Raw genomic sequence first — 15,528 nt, forward strand, 5'->3', positions numbered from 1 at the left:
CCTGGGGAGGGTAGAGGGTGTCCAAAGGGTCGAATGAGGAAAAGCAGAGCCATGCTTTGCATTTTCGCTTCTATTTTATGCCAGGCTCTGACCCGTACCCTATGGACAAACTCACTTAGTCTTCACATTGGTCCTCGCAGTGAGGGTGGAGGCAGGTGGTGGACCCTACTGGTCTCGAGCTCAGACCTCAGAGCCAGTTGGCTGGGACAAATCATTTCCTGGCTGGTGAACCTAAGAAAATGTCTTTTTTTTTTTTTTTTTTTTTTTTTTTTTTAGACAGAGTCTCACTCTGTCACCCAGGCTAGAGTGCAGTGGCGTGATCTTGGCTCACTGCAACCTCTGCCTCCCAGATTCAAGCGATTCTCCTGCCTCAGCCTCCCAAGTAGCTGGGATTACAGGTGCGCACCACACCCAGATAATTTTTGTGTTTTTAGTAGAGACGAGGTTTCACCATGTTGGCCAGGCTGGCCTCGAACTCCTGACCTCAGGTGATCCACCCACCTCAGCCTCCCAAAGTGCTGGGATTACAGGCGTGAGCCATCGCACTCGGCCTCCTCCTCTGTTCTTACATGAACAGAGCAGAAAGAACACCACCTCAGTTTTTATCCCTCCTTGTCCCTCTCTGGGCCTCAGTTTCACCAGTTATAAAAAGAGGGATTGGACATTGGGAATGAGAAGGCTACTAGCTTCCCATGTGCACAGGCCAGGACAGATTCTCTGAGCATGAGTGGACCTTGGCTCCTGCCAAGGGTGTTCTGCTACTTCAAGAAGTATCTAGCCTCCTAACCCCTAACCCCATGCACCAGGCAGCCCATTGGGTTGGGGGGTGCGGGGGGGGGGTGGTTGAGGAGAGAGAGGTCTCTGGCCTTGGGATCTGTGGCCCCTCTGCCCAGCCCAACTGGCTCATAGCGTGGGATGCTGGCTCCACAACTGGTTTCCCTCAGATTGGCAGCCTGGAGACACCAGTACAGCTCAGTCCTAGACCAAGGCGGAGCTGCTGACTCTTCTGGAGTCTCAGGGATTGTTGCCACTGCCTTTAGGGAAGGCTGCCATGAAGGCAGACTGTGTTTTAATGTGCTCCCAAGGCTGGCAAGCCTCTGCACCCTTCGGTGAGAGCCTGTTGGAGGGCCGGTGCTGGGAAGCCCTCTCCCCAGTGCACTAGCCCAATGCTCTCTTTGGGCATATAGAGAACTCAGGCCCCACGAGAGGCAAGCCTTAGCCAAGGCACGGCTACAGAGTTGAGGAGCCAAGAGCCACAGAGTTATCGGGGATGGGTTGGCAGCCACCTTGTTCTTTGGGCTAACAGGGGCCAGAGCAGAGGTGGGAGTGGGTGCAAAGCAGGGAGCGGGAGACCGGGAGGTGGAGGCAGGGAGGCCAGGGCTCTCTCCTGGGTCCTGAGCTGTCCACATTCTGCTCATCATGGTGGTGGGAGGGGGGTTCTCCACTCTGATGCTGTGGATAACCTGGGGTGGCTCCAGGCCTCAGTTTCCCCATCTATCCATATGAAGTTGGACTCAATCCTTCTTTCAGCAGACCCTGCACCAAGCCCCTGCTGACTTCAGGCTCCCTGCTGGGCTCTGGAGATGCATAGATCAACAAGGTCCCCCAGGAGCTTGGGATTCTAAGAGGGGAAATTTAGGGGTCCATCCTGATGTGGGCGAGGCATTCCCTGGATCAAAGAAGAGCTTGTCAGACCCAGGATGGAGGGGCCCTGAGTCTCTCCCGGCCCCTTGGCGCCCCGCTCTCTATTCCGCGGCCTGCTGGCCTTTTGTGTGTTGCCCACTTAGGATCAAGGGCCCCAGGCCAGATCCTAAGGCATGTTCCTAGCTCATGGCAGGAGAGGAGGCCTTTGTACCCAGGCAGGCCCGGTCCAGCCTCCCAGGGAAGGTCCCAGTATGACGAGCCTCGGATGGTGAGAAGCCCAGGGACACAAAGCCGGCTTGGTTCCTTGGCAACATCCTGAGGAATCCAGCGGCTGCACACTGGCTCCCTTCCTCTCCCCTCCCACCCTCCTGCCTGCGGGGGCTGGAGGCGGAGGCAGCCAGCCCCATTATAAAAAGCCACAGATCTCTGGCGGCGGCAAGGGGACAGCACTGAGCTCTGCTGCCTGGCTCTAGCCGCCTGCCTGGCCCCCGCCGGGACTCTTGCCCACCCTCAGCCATGGCTCCGATATCTCTCTCGTGGCTGCTCCGCTTGGCCACCTTCTGCCATCTGACCGTCCTGCTGGCTGGTAAGTGGGGCTGGACTTGGGCACAAACAGGGTAGGGAGCCCCCAGCCCCTTGTCTATCCCTCAAGCCTGACATCAGGGGCCCCAGACCCTGCCTGGGTAAAGCTCAAGGCCGGTGGCAGCCCCTTCCCCAGGGATGTGCGAGAGGGGGCTGGGCGCCTCCCTTCCCCCAGATGCAGCGCTGGACAGATTTCCAGTTGCTAGCGACTGCCCTGCCTGGCCCAGCGAGCAAAGTGGCTGTGCCTGGCAGCACAGAGAGGTGGTGTGGGTAGCATAAGGGAGCCAGGTGTGGGTGTGCCAGGAGGGTGGGGGTGGAGGGAGCCTGCAGAAGCTCCTGCTGGGCACTGGGGTGGGAGGCCCTGGCTGACAGTGGCTGGCTCTTTCCATCAGGCGTTAATGTGTAACCCGCAGCCCTGGCCCTGGGCCAGGCCACAGTTGGGACTTTCTCCTGTCCTGTTTTCAAAGCCCCCAGGATTAGGGGGCCCAGGACCAGTGAAGGTCAAGGTCACTGCAGCTCATGGTTGGGGTTTGCCACTGCTGTGCTAGTCTATAGCCTCAGTTGCTCTGCCTGTGTCTACCCGTCATGCTGTCTTCCTCCTCCAAGCACAGTGTAGAAAATGCTTTTGCCTCTAGTCACTTGCTTACTGAAGCCCAGGACCTGGTAGGGGTACATAATTAACCATCCTACCTGGTATGGATAAGATGGAGGCCCAGAGAGGTTTAGAAACTGGCCTGACAATGCACAGCCAGCAAGTAGGGCAGGGGAGGGTAAGACACTTGGGACTGAATGCAGGAGAGAGCACAGATGCACACTCACCACCTCTGTGGGCCACATCACCTCCATGAACCGCTTGCCACCCCCCTCCTCAGAGAGCGCCACCACCATCTGGCAGGGTGACATTCAGAGAAGGTGGGCACACAGCAAGTCTGGGAGAATGAGAAGTAGTCCCCAGTGTCCAGATATTTCCATGGAGCAAACTCACACTGGGGCAGGGGGCAGGGAGCAGGTGTGTGGGTGGGTGGGCACGTGAGGGTGGTGGAGGCAAATTGCTGCTGGCTTCCTGCTGTCTGGGCTGGGGCCCTGAAGCCTGAAGTGTCTGGAGACAGTGAGATCTGGAAAGTGGGGAGTCAGATGGTGGCTGCTTTGCCACAGTCCTGCTATGTGACCCTGAGCAGGGTCTTGCCTCCTTTGGTCCCAGTTGCTGCATCTTTAAATATAGCTATTACCTCTCCGGTGGATTGGGGGAGGGTGACGAGGTTCCAATGCCTATGGGGGTGTTTTGAAGAGGGCGGAGGAGGAGGATTACTTTTACTAAGCTGAGAGAGGGAAGGGTCCTAGGCTAGGATGGAAACGGGACACTGGGGGACCCTGGGTGCTCAGAGTAGCAGCCTGAGGCTTTAGAACCAGGCTTCTGCCCTCATCTTGGTCATTGGCTTTACTGGAAGATCCTGGGCATTATTGGAACCTTTCTCAGCCTCACTTTCTCCTCCTGTAAAACTAGGCATTTGACCAGGCTCACCTTGGAAGTCCTCTCCCGCGCTGACATGTATGGCTCTGAGAGGCCCTCGGGAGCCCCTGTAGGACGAGAGGGTGGTTTGGAAGCCAGAGAGACCCCGAGAGGAGGCTGGGGGGTTCGTAGCTGCTGCCCTGACTAGTGTGGGGCAGCTGCGTCAGTCCCCAAATGTGGGTTTGTGGGGCTGTGTCAGGCAGGAGGCTTCTGTGCTTTATATAACAAACCTGCAGCTACGAGTCAGTGCAGAGCATTGCCCCCCCCCCCCCCCACCCCACTCCAAGAGCTGACGCATTCACTCCCACTCAAGTCCTGGCAAGAAAGAGAAAAAAAACGAATCTGTTTTAAGCTCCTATAGCCTACCCGCCTCATTAGCAGTGGGGGTGGATGGGGAGGGCATGGGAGGATAAATTCAAGAGTGTCAGATCCAGGCCCCTGTCTAATTTAAATAAAAATTCCTCCATTTTTCTGTTGGTTAAGGTATTATGCCACAAAGCGCTTCCTTAGGCATTTTGTCTATTCATTCAACAAATAGTTATTGGACACCTACTGTGTGACAAGCCTGGTTCTAGGTACTGGGGCGGCATCAATAAATAAAACAGCCAAGGACCTCAGCCCTCGGGGTGCTGTAATTCAACTGCAGAGGACACATAATACACAAAGTAAATCAGTAAACAATGTGGTCTGTTGGAAGGAGAAAAGGCACTGTGATCAAAAAATAGAGAGGGGTGGCTGGGCGCAGGGGCTCATGCCTGTAATCCCAGCACGTTGGGAGGCCGAGGCGGGCAGATCACCTGACATCAGGAATTCAAGATCAGCCTGGCCAACATCGTGAAACCCTGTCTCTACTAAAAATACAAAATTAGCTGGGCGTGGTGGTGCATGCCTGTAGTCCTAGCTACTTGGGAGGCTGAGGCAAGAGAATCGCTTGAACCTGGGAGGCAGAGGTTGGAGTGAGCCGAGATCGTGCCACTGCACTCCAGCCTGGGTGACAGAGCCAGATTCCATTAAAAAAAAAAAAAAAAGAAAGAAAGAAAGAAAGAAAAGAAAAGAAAAAGAAAAATAGAGAGGGGAGAAGAGAGGTGTTGACATTTTAAATAGGGGGTTAGGGAAGCCCACTGAGTAGGTGGCTTTGCACAGTTTGGAGGGGGGTGAGGGCGGGAGCCATGTGGATATCTCTAGAGCAATGGTCCTCAGTGAGTAATTTTGCTCCCCTATGGGCCATTTGGCCATTTCTAGAGACATTTTTTACTTGTTACAAATGTCCCAATGTTTTTGGTTCAGTTGAGCTACTCGCCTCTAGTGTGTAGAGGCCAGAGATGCTGCTAAACCTCCTATAGTGCCCGGGACAGCCCCCAAAACAAAGAATTGTCTGGTCCAAAATGTCAGTAGTGTCACTGTTGAGAAACCTTGCCCTAAGGGAAAAATGCTCCAGAAGTTAAAAAATGCTTATTCTCACAACCACACTGTGAAGCAGGTATTGTCACGTCCATTTTACAAGTAAGGAAACTGAGGCTCAGAGAGTCTGAGTGACTTGCTCAGGACACACAGCTGGGCAATGGCTCAAGCCCTCCCTTTATCACCTCATCCAGCACCCCAGGACATTTCCTGAGTCTCCTTCTAAGACCCTGGAAGACTCTTAGAAGTCCTTGAGGTCCAGCCTAAAGGAGAATTCCTCCAAGAAGCCTCCCCTGATCATTTCAAGTTGGAAGTGGTCTCTCCCTCATGTAAACCCCAATATGTTTGTGGTATGTTCTGGAACACTGTGTTTCTACCTGGCATCTAGGGTAGCCTAGAACAGTGGGGTGTTTAGGGTCTGAGTAGAAAACTAGCTCTGCCACCACGCAGCTGTGTGGCACTGGGCACATTTAACCTCTCTTATTTCCAGCTTCTGCATCTGTAAAGTGGAGATAATACTCCCTTTGCAGGGATGTTGGGAATTAAAGAGAGCAGATGTGTACATGCTGGACACAGGGTCCAATACACAGTAGGTGTTCAATTAAAAATAAATAAATAAAAGCTCTGATACTTTGTGTGCCTATTTTACCTGTCCATCAGGCTGGGAGCCTTCTGAGGCCAGAGGCATTCCTTGTTCATCTCACTGTACCTCACAGCACCCAGCACAGGGCCTGGCAAGAGGAACCAGCATTTGTTGGTTGACTGAATAAACAGAGTGATCTGATGGCATTTATTGGGATGGAAGCACTCTCTTCAAACTCAGCACCAGTGCCTATGGGAGAAAGAGCTCAAGGTTAAGGATAAGAGGGCCTGAGATTTTTGTATATACTCAAAAGTAATTCCAGCCAGTGTTGGCTGAATCAGGAAGTGGGTGGATGGATGGATGGGTGGATGGATGGATGGGTGGATGGATGGATGGATGGATGGATGGATACATGGATGAATGGGTGGATGGATGGATGGATGGATGGATGGGTTGATGGATGGATGGACAGATGGATGGATGGAAGAAGGGATGGGGAGGGGATGATGAGGGATGGATGAGTAGGTGAGATAAAAGGGGGCGGAAGATTGACAGGTGGTAGGTAGGGGAGAGGGAGTGGGTAGATGGATGAATGGAGATGAATAGGGGTTGGGCAGGAGGTGACAATGGGTAGAAGATTGATAAGAGTAGGTGGACGGGTGGATGGATAGGTAGATAGATGCATTAAAGAGAGATAAGCAAATTGAGACTAATTTCATTCAATGAATATTGATTGAGTATCCACCTTGTGCTTGATGCTGGGAAACTATGATACCAAGACAGACAAGGTCCCTGCCTTCCTGACACTCCTATGATAGATAATATATGACTGGCTGGATGAGGCATTGTCTCCATTTACAGAAAGGAAAATTTCAGCTCTGAGAAGGGACAGGCTCCCCAGGTCAGTTAAACAATCTTCCTGGCAGAACCAAGAACTGAGCCGCGCCAGGACCATTCAGGGACTATGGCAGAGGGTGGGGACTTTGGAGACAGGATGACTCTGTGGCTCTTTAAAGCCCTGGAGGTGGGCAATGGCTTTCCCCATCTTGGATTTGGGGCGCACAGAATGGACCTTTTTTCCTATCCATTGGGCTGCCTCCCTTGCCTCCTCCTGTCTCTGGTCACTCAGGGGCACCGTATTTTCTGGGGCTTCCCAAAGAAGACACCTGCAGGCCATTTTAGGGGACTGCCACCTGGCTCCACTCAATAGGGCCTGGGGAGGCTGCAGGTGAGTCAGTCTGAGGTTCCATTGCAGAAGGAGGGTGGCCAGCCCACACAGTGACTTTTATATCCTGGTTACTCAGAGAGAAAGGACAGCCCTGTGACCTGGGGAGCCCCTCCTGCACACAGCCCCCAACCCCCTGAAGCTACTAGTGCTGCTCCTTGATGACTCAACCCAGACCTGCCGGCCCTAAACCACCTTCTCACAAAGCAGGGTGGGCCAAAGCTAAGGGGGAGCGATGGAGAGAGGAAGCAGCAGACTCTACAAAGTCTCTCTGTGTGTGCAAGCGTGCATGTGCCTGTATTTGGGAAAGTGGTGTATGTTTGCATGGCCACATATATGTAAATATTTATGCATGAGCAGTTCGTGTTCTGGTGGAGCCCAGGGATGCCCTAGGGGTTTCCCAGGCTCTGAAGGGCTAGATAAGATCAGCTTGCTCTCTTGACTGCCCTGGTCTCCAGATGTTTGCAAAACCCTCTGGGGTCTTGCTTTTGCTGCACATAACCTTGACTCAGATCTGAAACTCAAGCTCTTCCTTGTTTTTTATACTCATCCTCCTTGAGCTCAAGCTAAGCAGAAAAAAAATTGCTGGAGATTATAGGGGAAGAGAAAAGGTGGAAATTCAATGTAAACAACTTCAAATGTTTATATCAAATAGTTGGGTTTATTTGTCCTGTCCCGGGGTTTCTCTCTGGTTCCACGTGACACTCAGCTACTGCCTGCCCCTTCCGCCCCACTCTGCCCCCACCTTATTCATACCGTCCATCTCCAACCCTCCTCCTTACTCTTCTTGCTCCAGGAATTTCAAATGCCTCTTCCCTCCTAGGCAGGATGACTCAGTACCTTTCAGCAACTGCTCTCAGGCTCATTCTGGCTCTCAGCAGCAGAACAAAGGATCATCTATTCAGCAGACCCCACCTTCCTTAGAAAGCAGTTGTACTTATATATTTTTAAAAAAGTTTATTGCTGGCCATGGTGGCTTGCATCTGTAATCCCAGCTATTCCGGAGGTTGAAGTGGGAGAATCGCTTGAGGTCGGGGTTCAAGACCAGCCTGGGCAACATAGCAAGACCCTGTCTCTTAAAAAAATTAGCCAGGCATGGTAGCATGCACCTGTAGTCCCAGCTACTTGGGAGGCTGAGGCAAGAGATCTCTTTTTTTTTTTTTTTTTTTTTTTTTGAGACGGAGTCTTGTTCTGTCACCCAGGCTTTAGTGCAGTGGTATGATCTTGGCTCACTGCAACCTCTGCCTCCCGGATTCAAGCAATTCTCCTGTCTCAGCTTCCCGAGTAGCTGGTACTAAAGGTGCACACCATCATGCCAGGCTAATTTTTTGTATTTGTAGTAGAGACAAGGTTTCACCATATTGATCAGGCTGGTCTCAAACTCCTGACCTCAGGTGATCTATCTGTCTCGGCCTCCCAAAGTGCTGGGATTACAGGTGTGAGCCACCGCACCCGGCCAGGAGGATTTCTTGAGCCCAGGATTTTGAGGTTGCCGTGAGCTAGGATTATACCACTGCACTCCAGCCTGGGCAACAGAACAAGACCCTATCTCTTTAAAAAAAAAAGGCAGCAGGAAGAAATAAGGCAGAGGTGAGGGGATAGGCAAGGCCACAGGCCTGGTGGGGACTAGAGCCGGCCTGGTAGGAGAACCTGCTCCATCACTTGCTGGCTGTGTGACCTTAGCAGGTCCCTGTCACTCTCAGATTCATCCCCCCTGCTGCACAATGGACCACTTAATTTTAAAAATTAACTCGGGCATGGTGGCTCACGCCTGTAATCCCAGCACTTTGGGAGGCCAAGGAGGGCAGATCACCTGAGGTCGGGAGTTTGAGACCAGCCTGACCAACATGGAGAAACCCCGTCTCTACTAAAAATACAAAATTAGCCAGGCGTCGTGGCACATGCCTGTAATCCCAGCTACTCAGGAGTCTGAGGCAGGAGAATCGCTTGAATCTGGGAGGCCGAGGTTGCGGTGAGCCAAGATCATGCCATTGCACTCCAGCTTGGGCAACAAGAGCAAGACTCCAACTCAAAAAAAAAAAAATTGAACTCTTAATATGTGCCAGGCAAAAAGAACTCTATAAATAAGAATTCACGTTTCTTATTCTTACAACAAGACTATGAGGTAGATACTATTTTTGTTCCTATTTTACAGGTGGGGAAACTGAGGCATAGAGAAGTTTGGCAGGGGAGGGAGGCTGAGTCAAAGGCCTTGAAGGCCAGGGTGTACAGGGGATAAGTTTTGGCTTGGGTGGTGTGGCTGGGACAATCTGGCACGGGGTTGGGAAGCCAGATGCCCACAGACATCCCTGCTGACCAGGAACCTCTTTGAACTCAGGACAGCACCACGGTGTGACGAAATGCAACATCACGTGCAGCAAGATGACATCAAAGATACCTGTAGCTTTGCTCATCCACTATCAACAGAACCAGGCATCATGCGGCAAACGCGCAATCATGTAGGTACTGCCCTTGAGGCCTCTGAAATCCCCTTCGGGCCCTTGGAATATTCCCAGACCTCTGAGAATCTACGTCCACACCTCCGCTCCCAGACCTGGGCTCCCAGGCAAAGGCCTCAGCACACGCTTCTCTTGCCTCTGGCCTGCAGGCCACCTCACTGACCTTAATTTCTGTGCCACATGGCTAAGGTGGAGAGTGGCTTCCTGAATGGCCCAGTGTGGCTGGGTGGCAGCCACCCTGGCTTGTGGCCTGGAGCAGCCATGAAGGGTGGTAATTCCTCCTGGGCTGAAGCACATGTTACCCCACACTCGAACCCACTATATTTCATGGGGCGGTGTGGGTAGGTGTAAAGCATGAGGGTCTTGCTTAAAATGCAGGTTCCAGACTCTAACAGACCTGATGCAAATCCTGCCTTCCCTCTTACTGGCTGGGTGGCCCTGCTTCCATTGCTTACTTTTTGCACCTTAGTTTCCTTGTCTGTAAAATGGGTAGCTAGGACAGGATGTAACTAAAGTGCTTGGCAAGGGCGCGGTGGCTAATGCCTGTAATACCAGCACTTTTGAAGGCCGAGGTTGGTCGATCACTTGAGGCCAGGAGTTCAAGACCAGGCTGGCCAACACGGTGAAACCCCATCTCTACTAAAAATACAAAAACTAGCCTGGCATGGTGGTGGGCGCCTGTAATCCCAGCTACTCGGGAGGTTGAGGCAGGAGAATCACTTGAACCCAGGATGCGGAGGTTGCAGTGAGCCAAGATGGCACCACTGCACTCTGGCCTGGGCAACATTGTGAGACTCCATCTCAAAAAAAAGAAAAAAAAAAAGAAAAAGACAAAGAAAAATAAATAAAGTGCCTGGCAGGGTGCTGTCAGTAGGAGCTGCAGAAATCACTATCTCCATTTGACAGACAGGAAACAGGGCCATTTCGAGACTTTGGGGCGGGATTGAGCCATTGTACCCCTGGCTGTTGAGGACCCTGGCAATCTTGGTCACTTGCTCCTCCTGGGGGCTCTCTTGGGTCCTGTCTAACCAGCCAGCCCTGAGGCCTTTCCCCAGGACTGACTTTTGGGACCTAAAGCAGCCTCAGCCAGACCTAGAGTCCGGGCAGCAGGAAATGGCCAATGGCCCGTTGCTTTCTAGGCTCAGCTAAAGGAAGTCTGGCACTTCCTCTCCTCAATTATGCAGTTTCTAAGGTGGGCAAGGTACTGAGTGTGCTCCTGCCGGACCTCTTTGCTGATCAGTCAAGGCTTACTTCTCCAAGACACCCCCAAGTATTTTTTGTTTTCTAGATGAAGGGGAAGAAGGAAGTTGGGGAGGGGATCACTGTGCCCAGGGGGCCTGCAGGGTCATACTTGCTTCCTGGACTTCTCTGGTTTCCCAGCATCCTGGAGCCAGATGCCTTTACTTCACCTCTCTGAGCCTTGGTTTCCTCATCTGTTAAATGGGGATGAGCCTGGTAGCCACCTTGTGGAATGGATGTAAGGTTTAGACATGGGCAAAATGCCAAGCACAGGCCGTGGCATGGAGCCAGGGCCTCTGTCAGCTCTGAGCTGTGGGCTTGGTGGTCAACCAGCCACACAGGGCTTCAGAGGAAGTTCAAGATTTGGAGGGCACTCGGGATCCCAATGAAGCTGCCACATATTTGGCTCTAGCCCCTTCTGCCCGTGAACACACATCAGGAGGGGAGGAGAGGGGCCCGGAGCACAGCCTGTAGCTGTGAAACCAAAGGAGAGGAGCAACAAGACTCACAAAGTCTCATAAGGCCTGTTCCAGAGTGAGGAGGCCCCATACAGAGCTCACCTGAAGTCCCCCCCAAGCAGAAGACTCAAAGCCCAGAGCCCCCTCCCTTAATGGTAACAATATTATCGACATTGTTATTATTTTCAGCTATTACTGATCTACTCTGAGCTGGGTGCTTCACATAATTTACCTTTTTTTACAGTAACACAGAAGTAGGGTGATCAACTCGTCCCTGTTTGCCTGGGGACTTCCCCAGTTTTAAAATGGAAAGTCCCCCATCCTGAGCACCCCCTCCATCCCAATTTTTCTGGGATGGCTGGTCACCCTACAGATGGGAGGCTTTCCTATCTCCATTTCTAGGGTGAGGACCTGGGAGCTCAGGAGAGTGGGTTGCCCCAGCTGGTCAGTTGCCTCACAGCCGCTAAGTGGGAGGGCAGGGTTTCCAGCCGGGTGTGTTCACCTGCAGAGTATTGGTGCTGTGCCCCCATACCACGCTGGCCCGGGTTTCTGGTATCTGGGCATAACCGAATCCCTGTCTTCCTCCCTTGTAGCTTGGAGACGAGACAGCACAGGCTGTTCTGTGCCGACCCGAAGGAGCAATGGGTCAAGGACGCGATGCAGCATCTGGACCGCCAGGCTGCTGCCCTAACTCGAAATGGCGGCACCTTCGAGAAGCAGATCGGCGAGGTGAAGCCCAGGACCACCCCTGCTGCTGGGGGAATGGACGAGTCTGTGGTCCTGGAGCCCGAAGCCACAGGCGAAAGCAGTAGCCTGGAGCCGACTCCTTCTTCCCAGGAAGCACAGAGGGCCCTGGGGACCTCCCCAGAGCTGCCGACGGGCGTGACTGGTTCCTCAGGGACCGGGCTCCCCCCGACACCAAAGGCTCAGGATGGAGGGCCTGTGGGCACGGAGCTTTTCCGAGTGCCTCCCGTCTCCACTGCCGCCACGTGGCAGAGTTCTGCTCCCCACCAACCTGGGCCCGGCCTCTGGGCTGAGGCAAAGACCTCTGAGGCCCCGTCCACCCAGGACCCCTCCACCCAGGCCTCCACTGCATCCTCCCCAGCCCCAGAGGAGAACGCTCCGTCTGAAGGCCAGCGTGTGTGGGGTCAGGGACAGAGCCCCAGGCCAGAGAACTCTCTGGAGCGGGAGGAGATGGGTCCCGTGCCAGCGCACACGGATGCCTCCCAGGACTGGGGGCCTGGCAGCATGGCCCACATCTCTGTGGTCCCTGTCTCCTCAGAAGGGACCCCCAGCAGGGAGCCAGTGGCTTCAGGCAGCTGGACCCCTAAGGCTGAGGAACCCATCCATGCCACCATGGACCCCCAGAGGCTGGGCGTCCTTATCACTCCTGTCCCTGACGCCCAGGCTGCCACCCGGAGGCAGGCGGTGGGGCTGCTGGCCTTCCTTGGCCTCCTCTTCTGCCTGGGGGTGGCCATGTTCACCTACCAGAGCCTCCAGGGCTGCCCTCGAAAGATGGCGGGAGAGATGGTGGAGGGCCTTCGCTACATCCCCCGGAGCTGTGGTAGTAATTCATATGTCCTGGTGCCCGTGTGAACTCCTCTGGCCTGTGTCTAGTTGTTTGATTCAGACAGCTGCCTGGGATCCCTTATCCTCATACCCACCCCCACCCAAGGGCCTGGCCTGAGCTGGGATGATTGGAGGGGGAAGGTGCGATCCTCCAGGTGCACAAGCTCCAAGCTCCCAGGCACTCCCCAGGAGGCCAGCCTTGACCATTCTCCACCTGCCAGGGACAGAGGGGGTGGCCTCCCAACTCACCCCAGCCCCAAAACTCTCCTCTGCTGCTGGCTGGTTAGAGGTTCCCTTTGACGCCATCCCAGCCCCAATGAACAATTATTTATTAAACGCCCAGCCCTTTCTGACCCATGCTGCCCTGTGAGTACTACCGTCCTCCCATCTCACACATGAGCATCAGGCCAGGCCCTCTGCCCACTCCCTGCAACCTGATTGTGTCTCTTGGTCCTGCTGCAGCTGCCAGTCACCCCGGCCACCTGCGGTGCTATCTCCCCCAGCCCCATCCTCTGTACAGAGCCCACGCCCCCACTGGTGACATGTCTTTTCTTGCATGAGGCTAGTGTGGTGTTCCCTGGCACTGCTTCCAGTGACGCTCTGCCCTTGGTTAGGCATTGTGGGAAGGGGAGATAAGGGTATCTGGTGACTTTCCTCTTTGGTCTACACTGTGCTGAGTCTGAAGGCTGGGTTCTGATCCTAGTTCCACCATCAACCCACCAACATACTCCCATCTGTGAAAGGAAAGAGGGAGGTAAGGAATACCTGTCCCCCTGACATCACTCATTGACCTGAGGCCCTTCTTTCCAGCCCCTGGATGCAGCCTCACAGTCCTTATCAGCAGAGCACCTTAGACAGTCCCTGCCAATGGACTAACTTGTCTTTGGACCCTGAGGCCCAGAGGGCCTGCAAGGGAGTGAGTTGATAGCACAGATCCTGCCCTGTGGGCCCCCAAATGGAAGTGGGCAGGGCAGAGACCATCCCTGAAGGCCCCGCCCAGGCTTAGCCACTGAGACAGCCCAGGCTCTGCCTCCCATCACCCCCTAAGAGGGAGGAGGGAGGGCTCCAGACACATGTCCAAGAAGCCCAGGAAAGGCTCCAGGAGCAGCCACATTCCTGACGCTTCTTCAGAGACTCCTGCAGGCAGCCAGGCCACAAGACCCTCGTGGTCCCACCCCACACACGCCAGATTCTTCCCTGAGGCTGGGTTCCCTCCCACCTCTCTCACTCCTTGAAAACACTGTTCTCTGCCCTCCAAGACCTTCTCCTTCATCTTTGTCCCCACCGCAGACAGGACCAGGGATTTCCATGATGTTTTCCATGAGTCCCCTGTTTGTTTCTGAAAGGGACGCTACCCGGGAAGGGGGCTGGGACATGGGAAAGGGGAAGTTGTAGGTGTAAAGTCAGGGGTTCCCTTTTTTGGCTGCTGAAGGCTCGAGCATGCCTGGATGGGGCTGCACCGGCTGGCCTGGCCCCTCAGGGTCCCTGGTGGCAGCTCACCTCTCCCTTGGATTGTCCCCGACCCTGAGGGGCCTCTTATGGGCTGGGTTCTACCCAGGTGCTAGGAACACTCCTTCACAGATGGGTGCTTGGAGGAAGGAAACCCAGCTCTGGTCCATAGAGAGCGAGGCGCTGTGCTGCCCTGCCCCTCCCCCCCCCCCCCCCCCCCCCCCCCCCACCTCTGCACTCCCCTGCTGGGTGTGGCGCAGCATATTTAGGAAGCTCAGGGCCTGGCTCAGGTGGGGTCACTCTGGCAGCTCAGAGAGGGTGGGAGTGGGTCCAATGCACTTTGTTCTGGCTCTTCCAGGCTGGGAGAGCCTTCCAGGGGTGGGACACCCTGTGATGGGGCCCTGCCTCCTTTGTGAGGAAGCTGCTGGGGCCAGTTGGTCCCCCTTCCATGGACTTTGTTAGTTTCTCCAAGCAGGACATGGACAAGGATGATCTAGGAAGACTTTGGAAAGAGTAATAAGACTTTGGAAAGACTTTTCCAACCCTCATCACCAATGTCTGTGCCATTTTGTATTTTACTAATAAAATTTAAAAGTCTTGTGAATCAATATGGGTGATTTCTCTGGGGAAAAGTCCAGCAACCAGGGCTTCAGAGGGGAAGGAGTGGGGCAGGGGTGGGGGCAAGACCCCTTTCAGCCCTGGAGACCCCTATCTCCAGTTCACCTGGGGCAGAAGAGCAGACATTTTTACAGTCAGCAAGAGAAGAAGCACCAGGGATTGGAGTGAGGAGTGCCGAGCCCTCAGCCCAGCTCTGTTCTGCCCGGCTGTGATGTTGGGCCAGGGCCCTCACCTCTCTGGGTCTTATAAATGTGAGGCCTCTCCTAGTCTGGCAGGACTCAGAATCTCTCAAGAAGCCCTACCCCATGCCTGCTGAACCACCATCCCAGGGGCCCTGGGACCACTCTCAGTGAACTGGTGCCCCATGGGAGGAAACTGGCCCATAGTTTCCTCTTTGTGGCCTTCCTGGTTCAGATGAAGATCAAAGAGGGATTACTTCTTAAGGGACTTGGGAGTTCATAGATGTGCCCCAAGTGTGAGCCTCGTGGTGGCCCCTAAGCTCTTCAGTGTTCTGGGAAGCTTCATAAGAGCTGCTGTGTACAGTTGTGCAGGTTGGAAACTGCACAAGGCTGCCACAGACCAAGTCCAGCCTACTGGTATCCAATATTTCATGAATGTTAGGATGCATCCTTTTCACACTGTGACATGTGTGGAATTGAGACTAGTTTTGTAATCAATGGCTTGTCACAGCTTAATTGGCAGGCTTTTTTTCTTTATTAGTAATTTGTTAAATATCAGAACATCTTACCATCAATCGTATCTTAGATTCAATGTCTACATGAATGGTGTTT

The 15,528-nt window shown here is 53.9% G+C and overlaps 1 protein-coding gene across 1 annotated transcript; it reads left to right on the top strand.

The window, feature by feature from the left end:
• The first annotated feature begins 2,052 nt into the window (after positions 1-2,052).
• On the top strand, positions 2,053-14,727 carry CX3CL1 (C-X3-C motif chemokine ligand 1). The gene is made up of 3 exons (XM_004057704.4): positions 2,053-2,230; positions 9,284-9,404; positions 11,695-14,727. The coding sequence occupies exons 1-3, from the start codon at positions 2,161-2,163 to the stop codon at positions 12,695-12,697; spliced, it is 1,194 nt and encodes a 397-aa protein (XP_004057752.3). The 5' UTR covers positions 2,053-2,160; the 3' UTR covers positions 12,698-14,727.
• Positions 14,728-15,528: the final 801 nt, after the last annotated feature.

This window comes from Gorilla gorilla, chromosome 18 (genome assembly GCF_029281585.2).
Source record: "Gorilla gorilla gorilla isolate KB3781 chromosome 18, NHGRI_mGorGor1-v2.1_pri, whole genome shotgun sequence".
NCBI lineage: Eukaryota > Metazoa > Chordata > Mammalia > Primates > Hominidae > Gorilla > Gorilla gorilla.

What these genes read in the sequence shown, in the direction of transcription:
- CX3CL1 (XM_004057704.4), top strand. Translation starts at nt 2,161, where the DNA reads ATGGCTCCGATATCTCTCTCGTGGCTGCTCCGCTTGGCCACCTTCTGC. An exon ending in TCTGACCGTCCTGCTGGCTG is followed by an intron (nt 2,231 to 9,283) that starts GTAAGTGGGGCT and finishes CTTTGAACTCAG; the next exon opens with GACAGCACCACGGTGTGACG. An exon ending in TGCGGCAAACGCGCAATCAT is followed by an intron (nt 9,405 to 11,694) that starts GTAGGTACTGCC and finishes CCTCCCTTGTAG; the next exon opens with CTTGGAGACGAGACAGCACA.